Source organism: Castanea sativa, chromosome 6 (genome assembly GCF_040712315.1).
Source record: "Castanea sativa cultivar Marrone di Chiusa Pesio chromosome 6, ASM4071231v1".
In the NCBI taxonomy this organism is placed as follows: Eukaryota; Viridiplantae; Streptophyta; class Magnoliopsida; order Fagales; family Fagaceae; genus Castanea; species Castanea sativa.
Genome location: NC_134018.1, coordinates 6149281 through 6164214, shown reverse-complemented (window position 1 = coordinate 6164214; position 14934 = coordinate 6149281). Strand labels below are relative to the sequence as shown.

General features: G+C 32.1%; 1 protein-coding gene across 1 annotated transcript; it reads right to left on the bottom strand.

The window, feature by feature from the left end:
• Positions 1–10362: 10362 nt before the first annotated feature.
• LOC142641010 (uncharacterized) lies at positions 10363–11392 on the bottom strand. Its single transcript, XM_075815362.1, has 4 exons — positions 11013–11392; positions 10865–10914; positions 10656–10737; positions 10363–10563 (listed from the first exon to the last, which is right to left on the bottom strand). Exons 1-4 carry the CDS (start codon positions 11263–11265, stop codon positions 10517–10519), a joined length of 432 nt encoding a protein of 143 aa, XP_075671477.1. The 5' UTR covers positions 11266–11392; the 3' UTR covers positions 10363–10516.
• Between the last annotated feature and the right edge of the window lie 3542 nt (positions 11393–14934).

Below are 14934 nucleotides of genomic sequence, written 5' to 3'. Positions count from 1 at the left end.
AAAAGTTAAATATATAAATTTTATATGATGTGAGATTTTTCTAATTTTAAAAAATTTTATCTTACACGTTCATTAATATAATTAATCATATCTCCATTCATTTGGATTTGGTAATCATAATCATTAATTCTTTTTTTTTTTGGTGACAAATTACAATTTGCAATTTCTAACTTTGCCTAAAAATCAATTTAGTCTTCTAATTTCACTTTCATTCAATTTGATTTTCTAATTTTTAACTTTGTTCAATTTAGTCTTTCTGTTACTCTATGTCAAAATCTAGCCGTTAAGGACCTCCACATTTATATAGTTTTACATTGAACTAAGTTTAAAGTTAATAGTTTAATTTTGAGGGGACTAATGAGAGGATTGAATTAAACAAAATTGAAAGTTCAAAAACTAAATTGAATAAAATGAAGTTGGATGTTGCAAGTTGTAATTTAGCCATTTAAATAATAATAATAATACTAATAATAATAATTTAATCACAAAATGTTTTAATGATTGACATTTGACATAGTTTATGGTTTCTTAGTAAAAGGATCATATTTCAGTGGTCTTCACAATTCTAATCTTAGAATTTATTTATACTAGTTGGTTGAGAGAGTGCACCTAAAAAAAAAAAATTCTCTTGGAGGAGATTTGAAGTCCCTAATTTGGAAGGATCATAATCTCCACTCAACAGGCTATTATTGATACCTCATAAATGTAAGGATGCGAGCAAGGACTAAAGAAAAGAATGGACGTTTCAGCCAAAAAAAAAGAATGGACGTGCTCACTCTCGTACATTCACCGTTATTATTGAAGTATGATCCGACCCCACCCCACCTGATCTTCAAAAATTGATGCGAAGCTCAAAACAATTGGTTGTGAATTTTATTTTATTTATTATTATTATTATTTTATGAACATTGTGAAATTTATTGAACTTACAAGTCATGAAGGTTTTAATATAAGCAATATTAAAAATAAAAGAAAAAGAAATTGACAACATTTTTGACACATGTTGATACGGCAAGTTTGTATTGGTTTTCATTTTGAATCCATTATTCATACTTAGTACTAACAATTTGTCATATCAGCTGTAAGGTCGCAATTTGTACCTGAGCCCAACAAGAGAAAGGGTATAAGCCCAAAGAGCCTAATACAATAGATTTATAGGGAGTGAGTTAGAAATCTTGTTTCTAATGAGCTTAAATGACAACAACAGTAGTCCAAGATCACAAAATGATAAGGATGGATTAGTTTTGTATGATGAAAATTGTCCTCACACTCAAGTCGAGAAGCAGATTCTAATATTTCTTATTTCTTAAAGATTGATTACAGATATTCAATCTACAGTGCTTTCTCTCCCTCTTTCTCGATCCCCCTTTCTCCAGAACCTTCTTCCCTCTTATACTTCCTTCTTCCTCTCATTTTTGCTCTCCACCTGTAGGTCTAGACTGCTAATGTTGATATTTTTCCCATCAGCACCTTCCGGAAGTCTTTAGGTAATAGCTGTAAGGCTGAAAATTACTGCTTAGATATCACTTTCTCATTAATGCGGCCAGAAATTTAGGTATAGAGCATTCAATGCGGTGGTAGCATTTTTCTCTTAAATATTTCACAACTGTTCCTGCTCTCTGTGCCCTCGTGAAACATATCTTCATCCACAAGATCTCTAAGAAGATCATTCTGGACAATATGACGTACCATCTAATCCTTACTTCACTTAGTCGAGGAGATACCCCTTCTCAAATTACTTCTCCTAGTTTCTTCTGTCATAATTTGCTCGTGGGTCTCTAGGTCTGACATCTTTATTGCTATCAACATGTTCTCGGACAAGTAAACAACCTCGGATAAAGCCCGGCCCCAAAATGCACTTTGGGCCTTTTATCCCTACATCAGCAAATATCTAATTTTGTGTTTATAAACTTTTTCAATTAATATTCCATTTCTTTCTCAAAAAAAAAAAAAAAAAATTAATATTCCATTTTGTCTACATCAAATTTATTTCTATGAGTCAGGTATATCAAGGCTCCAATCCATTATCTAGATTCAATGTACTAAAACCTACTTGTAATTTGAAAATTATTGAACTTAAAACTAATTAAGGTTTTAATATAAGCAATGCTTGATATACAAAAAATAAAAATAAATAAATAAATTGACAACATTTTTGACACATGTTGATATGGAAAATTTGTATGGATTTTCGTTTGAACCCACTACTAACATTATTTTTTTTACTTACTATTAACAATTTGCCACGTCAACAAATGTTTAATTTGTTGTCAATTTTTTGTTTTTTTAGTTTTTTTAGTTTTTATGTTTATAGGCTTTCTCTATTAATATTCCATTATGTCTAAATCAAATTTATTTTTATGAGTTGGACATATCAAGGCTATAACCCATTTTCTAGATTCAATGTACTAAAACCTACTTATAATGTAAATAAAGTAAAATTAATCCTACTTATAAGATGGTTAACATGACTGCAAATGACTGCCCTTGTGACTAGAAGATAGATGCTATATATGGTTGGAGAATGGCTGCAGTGCCGCTGCACCGATGTCTAGGAAGATAATTAAGTTAAGGAATTCTGGATCAAGAATGGCAGATTCAAATTAAGTGCACCGTGTGCAATAATTATAAACCACTAAGAAAGAGTTAAAAAAAAAAATTACTTTCCATTTCTATTCTTAATAAAATAAAATAAAATGTGAAGAAATAAGTGTTTTTTTTTTTTTGTTAAAGGATACCATAAGGTGCTTGTTAACAACTTTTTAACCTTTTTTTTTTGTCTTTTTGTGCACCTTTATATAATTCTTTCCGGCTATTGTGCCTATTTCATAAAGAGAAAAAAATATTAAAATAATTTATGAGACAAATTTTTTATCTTTTTCTTTCATTTATTTATTTATTTTTTTAATATTAAATGAGACCCATATTAATCCCTTAATAAACACTCATGATGCTTATTAACACCGACCACCAAAGGAGAGCATCACTATTTGCAGAAAAACATTAAATTTAGACTAATTACAACAGCCTCAGACCTTAGACCGAATCTCTAACACTATGTCATGACAATACAAAGTTTGAACATAAAAATTTTGTAGAGCAAAAATGACTGCTGTTAAATTTACAAACAAAAAACAAAAACAAATTAAGGCAGAACAAAAAAAAAGAAACAAGAAGTATCATGAAGCTTGACTTTCATGGCTTCCCACGGTTGGCCAGATGTAAAGGATTGACTCTGAAATTCCGCAAAAAGTAGACATCTCTGCAATCTCCATTCTCTCGTTCTTGTCTTCATTCTTCTTAGTCAAAGCTGATTTCGCAAAATAAATGGTACTTGCAGCAGCCCTGTCGTTCAGCTTTACGGGACAATGAGCTTTTCTCGAAGGCTTATCTTTGTGTGTAAATGGGTTCAACCCCTTTTGTGTTGAAATTTGTTTAACAAAGTTTTTTCAAAGTTGAGCATCAGAGTTTCCTAATCAGCAAAACGTCATGCAGTTGCAATATTTGTTTTATTTATTAAGTTTTTTAAATTAAATTTAAATATGTAATTACATTTAATTTAATTATCCTTGAAAAATATATCAAGATTGTTTATGATTCATTAATCAATGCAAACTTTTTTAAAAATAAATTTAATTGAAAAACTTAATAAACTGCGCATCGAAAGGAATATACCTAAGTTTTATCTAATAGTTTTAATCTCTCATTTGTTGTTCATTAGAGTTAAAACATCTTTATAAATTGTAAGATTACCCTACAAAGACAACTCCATGAATGTGAGCAACAAAATTTTGAATTATCCCCTGTTACGTACGCTATAAAACATATAACCATTGTGGTATTGTCACATCCATGGCATGGGATTTCCACAACTAACCCCATTCCCCTTTTTCAAATGCAAAAAAACAAACATTTTGAACTCAAAAATAAAGCCAATAAGAACAAACACTAATTAAATTCCCCTACATGAGTGGTACTCAGTTAAGGCTTATAAGGCATGAGCTTATGTCGCTTGAGGGAAAAAAGTCATGCGGGTTCTTCGGCCCTAGAGCAGACAAATTGCTTGTGGGCTTGCAACAAATCCTCCCCCATAAAAAGTGTTGTAATGGTACACTCTTACCTTTAGCTAAGACTTATAAGGCATGAGTAGGACGCATTTTTCTTTGATGTGGGAGTAAGTCTCAAAAATTGCACATGTCGTCTGAAGGAACAAAGCCGTGTGAGTCCTTCAACCCCAGAGTGGATAAACTGCTTGCGGAACAAATCCTCCCCCATAGATATAATTTTTAGTAACTTTTATATTAAATATGTAAAAAAATCTAAAGTTAGCTTATTTTAAAATAATATTAATTAAAAGTTAAATTATTTGAAAAAAAAAATTGAAACAAAAAGTAAAAAGGAAAAAGTTTTTTTTTTTAGACTTTAATGGACAGTACACTCCGGATATTCTTTTGTTTAATCCGGTTTTTTTTTTTTTTTTTTTTTTTTTTTTTTTTAACAAGTAGGGGGTTGTGGGTTTAATGGAAGCAAGAACTAATTAAAGTAGAAGAAAGTTAAACAAAGTGTCCTCTCCGTAGCTTGGTTTGTGAAAAAAAGAAGAAGAAGATAAAAATAAAATCAAAGCACATGTTGTGTTCATGTTGCCTCAAGTGCGTAGAAACAGTGTAAGAAGCCAAATCCTGAATAAACATTCTTACCTAAACCAAGCCGTACAGAAAGACAGAAATTTCAGCAGTGATTAACATTGTATTATCAATTAACATCAACTTTGGCAGGTAGCATTTAAGTCTAACCTTACTGCAATGACTCGACAATTTTTTATTTTTGATAATCAATGTGTCGACAAATTTAATCAGCAGAACATTTGACCCACTTTATTACAAAATTAAAGTCTTGATAATAAGTTACTACCCCTATTAATGTCAAGGAAAGAGATTGCTGATACAGTGATACTAATGAATATGGAGTTGAACCACAAATTAAGGAATAATTATCCAAAAATGTGATTTCTATAGTATTTTTATAACACTTTTACAACAAATTTTAAATGGCTAATTATTATTCACTGTTATGAGTAGACAAAAAAGTAATTTAAGTTGTGAATTTAAATTAGAACCAATAACAATTTATCATTTACCATTTGTTATGTAGCATTTTTTTTAATTGGTATTTGTTGTCCTGTCATTTTCATAAAGGCAACTATTTTTTTTGTCAGGATTAGTTTAGCAATTATTTTTTTTGTCAGGATTAGTTTACGGTACTCTAATTGTTTTAAATGGCAAAGTTATTGGGTGGTTGAAATTGTGAGTGTTGATGTATGGCAAGTGACATAAGGAGTGACATAAGAGAAGGAGAAAAATCTTTGCGAAAAACATAAAGATAAGTGTAGACAATAAATGTCTGTACCATAGGCGAATAAATTAGGTATACGTACGCACCAGAGGGTTTTAATGAGGATGACCTAGATAGATTGAACAACGAAAATTATAATTGGAGTACGTGTATCATGGGGCTGACCTAGATGGATTCGGCCTTTAGGACTAAATGGTTTTCATTGTGCCATGTATAGCTATATCATGCAACAAATTGAAATAACTACTGTGCAGTGCTTCGACTGTGGACTAGCTAGAGCTTACATGTTGACCCGTTTATTTGGAATGAGACAAAGCAAATAATCATTGTGATTGGTTCGATATCATTATGATTTGTGAGCTTCATTACATTGTAATAACTAAGAGTTTAGATAAAATATAAAGTTCAAATGTGTAGTAGGTAGGTGTCATTAGTTTATGAGTCTTATAGAAGTTTAAAGAATCTGCTGAATTCCACTCTGCACTTCTTAAAGAAGCTCATTGTCTTCTCTAATCTTATCATAGGAGAAAAGAACTTTTATATTAATTTAAGCCTTGCTTTGTTGAACAACCCTACATCCTCTGTATTTAAATTATCAAAACAAAAACCCTACATCCACTATATGGTTGGACAAATAATTTTTGTCTTATTTTATTCCTCTTCTTTGTCCTCCAATCTCCCTCCTTATCCAATTATGAAATATAGTAAGTGAAAACTTAGATGTTAATAATTAGTGGTCAAAAGTTTTGTAAATGAGTGGCATAATTATTTCTTTTATAAAGAGGTCATTTAAGATTCAAATATTCTCCTCATTGTTGTAACTATTGAATTATATAAAAATAAAAATAAAAATTTAAGCATAAGTTATTTTTTTATTCTTTTAATAAAAGAGATGAATTGTGAATTCAATTAATTCAACTAGTAAATAATTTTCTTTTTAAATAAATAATATAAGCTAAAATCCTACTTACACCAAAGAATAATAAAGGACTTATTTGAATCAGGCTCCTCACAATATTTGGCCTTATAGTACATTAACATATTTTTATATTATTTTAAACTAAAATATCTCCTATGGGACCTATTCTACTCACAGTTTTGTTTGGAAACGTGATTTATGTCTAATTAGTCAGAGAAATTCTTGTACCAATTTTTTTTTCTTTCTTTTGACTAGAAATCACTATGCCAAACTCACGTTTTCTCATTTCATCACTGAAATTAATCTCAAAGAGCCACATGTTATTGTTGTCGTACACAAAACTCCTATTTTTATATATATGACTCAAGGGGTGATTAGTAGGTAACTTTACCATTAATTTTTGTTTAGAGAGACTACTTCATAGTGTCAAACCTGAACACATCACTTTGTATATAATTGCTATAAAACAATTCTTTTTCTTTTTTTTAGAAATAATTACAACATACTGTTAATTCCGCAACTTGAACCCTTTTCCCTAGACCCCCAAGCACTTTGTACATGGGGAGGTGCCAATTCAACTATAAGGCCTTTGGCACTATAAAACAATTCTAATATGAATTTGATTATAAGTGAATCATTCTTCACTTGTGAAAATTAAGGTTATTGGATGATTATCTTGATAATTGGTGTTACAATGATACGTTTAATAAATAAAGTTCTATTAATTTACGGTTCAAAATTTTATTCTAGTTATATTATAATTTTATATTGTAAATGGTCGTTCTTTTAGTTGTGAATTTCTTTTAGGAGATTAAGATTGTGGACTAGTACGTACATGTTGACCCGTTTACTTGGAAAGACAATGCAAATACTCATTGTGATTGGTTCCATATCATGATGATTTGAGAGCTTCATAACATTGTAATAACCAAGGGTTTAAATAAAATATGAAGTTCAAATGTGTGGTAGGTGTCGATAGTTTATGAGTCCCATATAGAAGTCTAAAGAAAAGCTGCTAAATTCCACTACTCTACACTTCTTCAGAACAGTGACTTAGTGGCATACATTAACATTATATAGTCTTTGAAAAAAAAAGTATAAGGAGAAAATCATACAAGGTGAAGGGTAGGACTCAGCAGCATAACAACCCTTTTCACATAATGATGAGATGCCAGAAGACAAACATAAATGGCACAAGAAAAACAAAAAAAATCTATTAGGTTTTAGTATTGACAAATTCCTTGTAAGAAATCACGTGTGAAAAGACTGAAAGAGAGTTAAAACCATGTAATTAAATTATATTGTAAAAGGAATAACCCATAGAAATTGAAGACAAGAAGGTTTAGTTGAGCGAAATCTATATTCGCTTGTGAGATCATTGAAGTCAAGAAAAAACTTCTTGCAATACTCGCATTAACAAGATTATAAGAACTTTTTTAAAAACGCGGCTATAAAACCTTTTTTTTGTAGTGTTCTATTCAAAATCTGATTCAGTCAAATCTTACCCTACCTATGCATACCATCTGAATCACACTTTTTAAGGTATAGACAGTTGTTGTACAAAGAAAATTTAGAGAGTCATTATCCTTGACCCTTAACAGAAAACCATCATTGTGTTCATTTACCCTAACTAATATTTCTTAAACCACAGATTTTTTACCTCCACAATAAGCTAGTTGTTGTTGCATTCTGAAGAGTTCCTTAGAGTAACAGAGTTTTGGTAGTTGCAAACAAGTTTGATCGTATGTAAAGATTCCAAAATTTTAGAGTCATTATAGTAAAAAAAACAACCCAATGGATCGTTTACTGAGGATGCATGAGTTTTCAATTTAGGTTACAAAAAATTTGTATGGTCTAACAAATTGGAATTGTTTCTTCTATAATGGATTCCCTACAAGGTTGAATCCTTCAGAGTGAATTTCCCTCAGAAGTGTTTGGTTTTCCATTTTGTCACCAAAATCTGTATATTGATTTTACTACTTTTATTCTTATTGATTTTGAATTCAGTAATCTCTTTATTCCAAATTATTAGACCTCTATTACATTTTAAGATATCTAAAAATAAAGTTCTTTTTGGGTGTGTTTGGTTGGGGTGAAACAGGGAGGATGAAAAATAAGAAGAGGAAAATAGGTTTGAAAATGTTGTTTTCCACTGTTTGGTTGAGAAAATGAAATAGGAGAGATAGAAAATAGGAGAGAAAATTTTCTCTCCTGGACCCACTTTTTTTATCCTCCCAAATTGGGAGGAAAATGAGAAGGGAAAAATAATGAGAAATGCATTTTACAAAAATACCACACTTTATTACACTCACCTACCCCTCTCACTTTCCCACTATTATATAACAAGGATATAATCAATTTATATAAGCTACATTTTTCATCCTCCCATTTTTCTCTCCAACCAAATAAAAAAGTTTTCCATCCTCCTACTTTTCCACCCCTCCAACCAAACACACATGAGGGAAAACGAAATTTTTTTTATCCTTCCACTTTTTCATCTCCCACTTTTCCACTCTTCTAATCAAACAGACCATTTGAAAAAGTCAATAAATAAATTTCTTAATGAATCCTTCGTTTAAAAACCTAATACCCCTCTTTCATTAAAGTTACAAATTTAAGAGCGTAGTTTTGAAAATCTATACCTTTTTATGTAAAAGATAATGCATTAAACGAAACAAATTAGATTTTTTAAACAGATCTAATGATATGGGACATTGGGAGTAATTGATAACTATGGCTGAATTATCTGTTTGTGTGAATTAATAAATAATGTGTTCTATTAATCAATTAACCCGCTCCTTACACCTGGGGTCCAATTCAATTTTTTCAACAAAATCCAAAGCAGAAAGAGGGATTGAATAACCAGTATTAAATCATGCAAAGTCAGTCTTGGATTCTATAATTATTACTTTTGAACAATTGGCAAATCCAGAACTGCTTCTTAATGCATAAATGGTGGGAACATAACAGCAAGTCTGCGGCTATCTGAAAAGATTCTTTTTTTTTTGGTCATTTCTCTATCAATTTCATAAAACACACACGTGATAAGGTCGTGCGACTGTGCCCTTGTGTTTAGCATTTCCTAAAAAATGATGACTGCATTGGATAGAGTTACCAATTGCCCATGTTATAAGTTGGACTACAATGAGACATGCAAGACATTCAAAATGCTGGTTTTCCCCAAATGAATAGAAGTATAGAACAAGCAAATACAAATATCAATAGCGTGCATAAGCAAGAAGAAGACCCATATCAGCAAGTTATTTAAAGATGTGATTTTGTCTGCGCCATTGGTAGGTAGTAACCCACAAATCCTTTCATAACTAGGCAGCCATTAATTGGTGTGACTTATCAGCTGCTTGTTGTGACTTGTGTCTAAATCAACAATCAACATGAGGCAGTAGCCAAAATATGTGGCATATACTGTGATGATGGCTTTGTAAATGGTATAAAAGTCAAAATACTAATTACAATTTTGCGGATATTGCTCCTTGATGTCAAATTCTTTGGCTGCTGAACCCAAGTACCTTACAAATTAAGAGGTTATGCATGTAGCATATTTGTGAACAACATATTCCTCCCTATATTCATTAATACATCAATACGCTGCCCTTGTATTCATTTCCTTATAAACAGTTGTGTTAAGTCAAAATAAATTTGTGCTTTTGAAATAGGAGCAATCCATGGAAAGTTAATAAGATATGAACTATTTTTTCCTTACACAATTTCTATTGATTAGTCATACTGCAAATTCAAACCCTTTTGAAATTTCTGACAGAGTATCCTTGTAATTAGGAATGGCATGACCATGCTAAAAGCACTATAAAGTACAAGAACAAAAGCTCTAGAAAGTGTTTGTATTTACAGTGCTTTTCTACATGTACATCAATGTTATCACTTATTAGGGTTTGCTCTATCAAAAATTCAAAAAGGTTCTAGAGTCTTGAATATAACGTGTGGAATTTTTACAAGTATACAGGTAATGTCAATAATGGTATCATGTGCCTTTTTGTTCCCTTGGGATTCTCCAATAGGGGCAGATCGACCGGACTTTCTTTTTAGTATATTTTGAAGAACAAAAATAATCCATGTTCTATGAATCGCATCAAAATGTACTTTTCTAACCAAGATGTTTATAAAAAGGCAAACATACAAAATGTGTTTCATATTCTGTGCTTTAACATGTATACACGTATATATGATCAGAGTCATATATATTATTGAAAGCAACAAAATTAGTGAAATTTAACCAGAAAAGAATCGTTTCCACGACTGCCATGGGAGAAATCCACCTGCCAGAGAAAATGGATTTAGACATCAATGCTAATTCAACAAATACAGGAAGAAAAAAAAAACTTTATAAAGAACAAAAATTGAATCATACCACATTCGGGGCATTTAAAATAGTCATTTTCTCTGAGAACAAGTCCTGACCCTCCACATACCTCACATCTTCTCTGTGCTATCTGCCAGATAATATAAGAAAATGTAACATTTTCCAATCTTGTTCCAGAGAATCCAGACAAAGTTCCCAGTTTCTTTTATCAAGGTAGTCATTAGTCAACAATATATGCCTAAATAATATGGACTTACAATTCTTTTGCTGAACTCTATCCCTGCCACCACAAAAGGTGTAACTCCAGCTGCAGATAAAAAATAATTAAAAATGGTATAACAAAGGTATAAAATAATTAATAAAAAAAAAGACGCGGTTCAAAAATAAACGTAAGATAATACTTACCAATAGCACCAACAACAATTTGCCAAGTGATCTCGACCCCAGCCGGATTCATCGTGGTGGAAACATCATTAATTGCCTCAATTCTTGTAGTTAATCTTCGATTTCCAATCAAATTGTTGCATTTTTTTGGGCAAACAAGATTGACATTAGATTTTGTGGCTGTGTTTTTAGAGAAAACATTCCTTGAGCTTGGAACAAGTGATGAGGACAGTGAAGGGCTTAAAGACTCCATGGGAAAGAGAGTACAGAACATTAGGCCATGGAAGCTTAACTAGCCACAAGGTCTGGACCGTTTTAAATTGGGCCACGTTGGCTAGTTGGCTTCCTTTGGTTTTGGGTTCGCAACAAACCACACAACAGCTTGTGTGGATCACAAAATCTCTTCTCTGGATCCACTTCTATGGCTTTAGCTAGTCTTGGAAACGCACCGTTTCGTTCAAATGGAACGTTTGAATGATTATGACCCACCATTTATCAGTTTAGGTACTGTTGAGGACTCTTTTTTCGCCCCACATGACATCACTTCATTGGCAGCCTATGTCACATCAACATATTATTGATTTTTTTGGTAAATTTCTTTAAAATTCAAAATAAGTTTTGTAAGGTCACCATTTGCACCGCCCAAAATAGGAAAGGGATAGGTCTAAAAAGCTCAATATAATAAATTTGTAGAGAGTTGGTTAGAAATCTAAGTTTTAATGAGTTTAGTTAACAATAACGGAGGGCTACAATCACAATAAGAGGAAGTTGGAATAATTTGTATAGTGAAAATTGTCCTCAGACTTAAGTCGAGAAGGTTGATTATTTATATTTCACACTCTCTTAAGGACAGATTACAGATATTGTTCTTGAGTTTACAGTGTTTTCTCTTTCTCTTTTTTCTTGATCCTTTTTCTCCGAGACCTTCTTCTATCTTATACTTCCTTGTGTTGGAAAATCTGGTTTTGTATCTCATACAAAACACACAATGGAAACAACAATCACGGATCTACTTCATTCATGAGAGATAACATGTAATTTTGAATTCTAGAACAAAGAATAGAAAGCATACCTGAATGCAGTGAAATTCAAAACCAAGACTTGAGAATACATTTAATTTTCATCTCAATTCCACATGGTGCTCAAGAAGTGTGGTCTAAATCAGTCTTTATGTATGTTGATTCAAAAGAAAAATCCTTCTCCTTCTCCTTATAGAGAAAAACTGTTTTTCTTTTTTTTTTCATCATACGTACATACTAAGTACCCTTGGTAGTTACTTTATTTAATAACTCATATTAAATAAAATCTGATTATCTAATTGGGTTAGCTTTTTGTGCCTACCCAATTGGCCTTTAGTTTGTGACTTGAGATGGGACCAAAGGGAATAAATAAGACTCTAGCTCCAATGGGCCTTGGGCTTTTCTGTTAACTCTTGACAAGTCCAAAGTTGCCATTAATTATATTTAATATTAATATATAAATATAATTGCACTCTAAGCCTTATTAATAAATTATATCCTAAGACTCTAATGATATCATTTGACCCCTCCATGAAATATCCATAGTAAGCAAAATCATAATAAACTGTCATTTTGTAAACAACTATTTTATCCTTGAGTACCCGGTTTAATCTTTTAGTTATTCACATTTATTAAAATCCAATAAATATAAGCTTTAGTAACTTCTTACTAAAGTGGGCGTCCTGAATAACTAGTTCCTATTAAACTTATCTCAAGTGAATAGTTCGTGTCTCTACTAAAAGAGATTATGGATTCCATCTTGAGAATATATGTTCCCTCAACACTACATGTGGTTACCTAACATATTGAGGTTTTGACCGTGAATATTAGATCTCACTTCTGATATATCAAGGTAACCTACATTTCATGATCAAGTCTACTACCCTCTCATGATTAAGAGCCTATGAAATTAGAAGTCGTGAAATTAATTATTTGAGTGACAGTTGTTGATTGAATAATTAATCTCACAGCGATCCAGTTCAATACGTTTTAACTCTTAAGACACATCAACACATCAACACATCAGCACATCAACTAGAAGTCTCCACTTCCATGATTAAGACAAATCATCTTAGTTGATGTGTTATAGTCTTCGCCGATGAAATGTCCAATTTCATCACCGACTACGAACTACATTTTGAGTTTACAAGAAACTTGTGATTTACATTTTCTGTGACTTTTCACATAAACCACATACAATGCATTTCATGGACTATGATAATGTCCGTTTAGTTCATTTATAAATAGTCTCATATAATTAAACAATTTAATTAATTATGACATGCCAATAAATTGAATTTTAGGACACAAACCCTAACACCTTGTTATCCTCATTTTCGCCTTCCACGTGTAGGTCTAGACTGTTAGTGTTGATACTTGTCCCATCAGTACCTTCTTGAAGTCTTTAGGTAATAGTTGTAAGGCTAAAAATCACTGTTCAGATATCACTTCCTCATTAATGCGGCCAGAGATTTGGATACAGAGCATTCAATGCGGTGGTAGTAGCTTTCTCCTAGATATTTCATAATCGTTCTTGTGCTCTGTGCCCCTATGAAACATATCTTTATCAACAAAACCTCTTAGAAGATCATTCTGGACACTAGGACATACCATCTGATCCTCACTTTGCTTAGCCGAGGAGACACCTCTCCTCGGATTACCTCCCTTAATTTCTTTGGTCATAATTTGCTTGTGGATCTCTAGATCTGACATCTTCATCACTATTAATTTGTCATCGGACAAGTGAACAACCTCAGACAAAGCCCATGGCCCAAAATGCATTTCGGGCCTTTTATCCCTACAAGCTTATATCTCATGGATTAGGCTCACACGGTTCACAAGATCCTTACTTCAAGAGGCGGATTCATGGTCCACATTTCCTCTTCATCAATTAGGATCATAGCCCCATGACATCATCAACATTAACATATGGATCGGGCTCAAACAATTAATCAAATCTCACAACCTATATTACCTTTCTTACACTTATGGCAAGCGGCTTCTCTAACAAAAGCCCATATTTACGCAAAATGACAACAAAAATCAAGGTATGTCATCTCATCTTTGGCTTATGATCCAAGCTCATGAGTCTCTTTAGAGAAACTTTGGGAGTCATAGTTTAGAGGGCCAAGAGGTATGTTCTGTAAAGCTCCAGCGGTTTAAAGTTGATAAAAGAAACACGTTGCTTGGCATGTCATCTTTAACTCCCTGAACTCTGACGAGTCCGTGTGTAGTGGGTAACATATGATAAGCATCTCTTATCACATAGCACTTAAAATGATAAAACTCCACTTTGCTCTTTCCCTAAAACTTAATATTCATCATATGACAAATACTCAATATCTCCAGCCATCTAAATGCTGACAAAATAACTATTCATTCAACCTCCAGCTGTTCCTATACAAATTTAGAAAATTCATCATATTATTCTACATAAACTACGTTATTACTTTCAGCTAAAATCCAAATCAAACACATGACATAATCTGGTTAGCTATCTTTAATCTCCAAATATATAAAATATTCATGATATCTCTAATACCCAGCTACTGTCTGCCACAATCATACCAAATATTCATCTGCTAGCTGCTAGAGCAGAGCATTAAATGATCTTCTTGCTCACCAAGATTAAGTCACAACACAATGAGACCTTGATTAAATCTATAAAACTTCATTAACTATCAACCAATCATTATATTACTTACTAAAAATGTGTTGTAATAGAACCTTGGACCAAAAATACAAACACTAAAAAGGGAAACATTTCCAGCAGAACACCAGCAGTGTGCTCTACACTTGACACCTGGCTGGAACTGATATCATCAGCCATTTAATGCTGAAATCCCAGTAGCCACCTGTTATATCCAAAATAACAAGATACCTTTGAAAGAGATTTTATCATTTTCAGCCAAATCCATGAAATA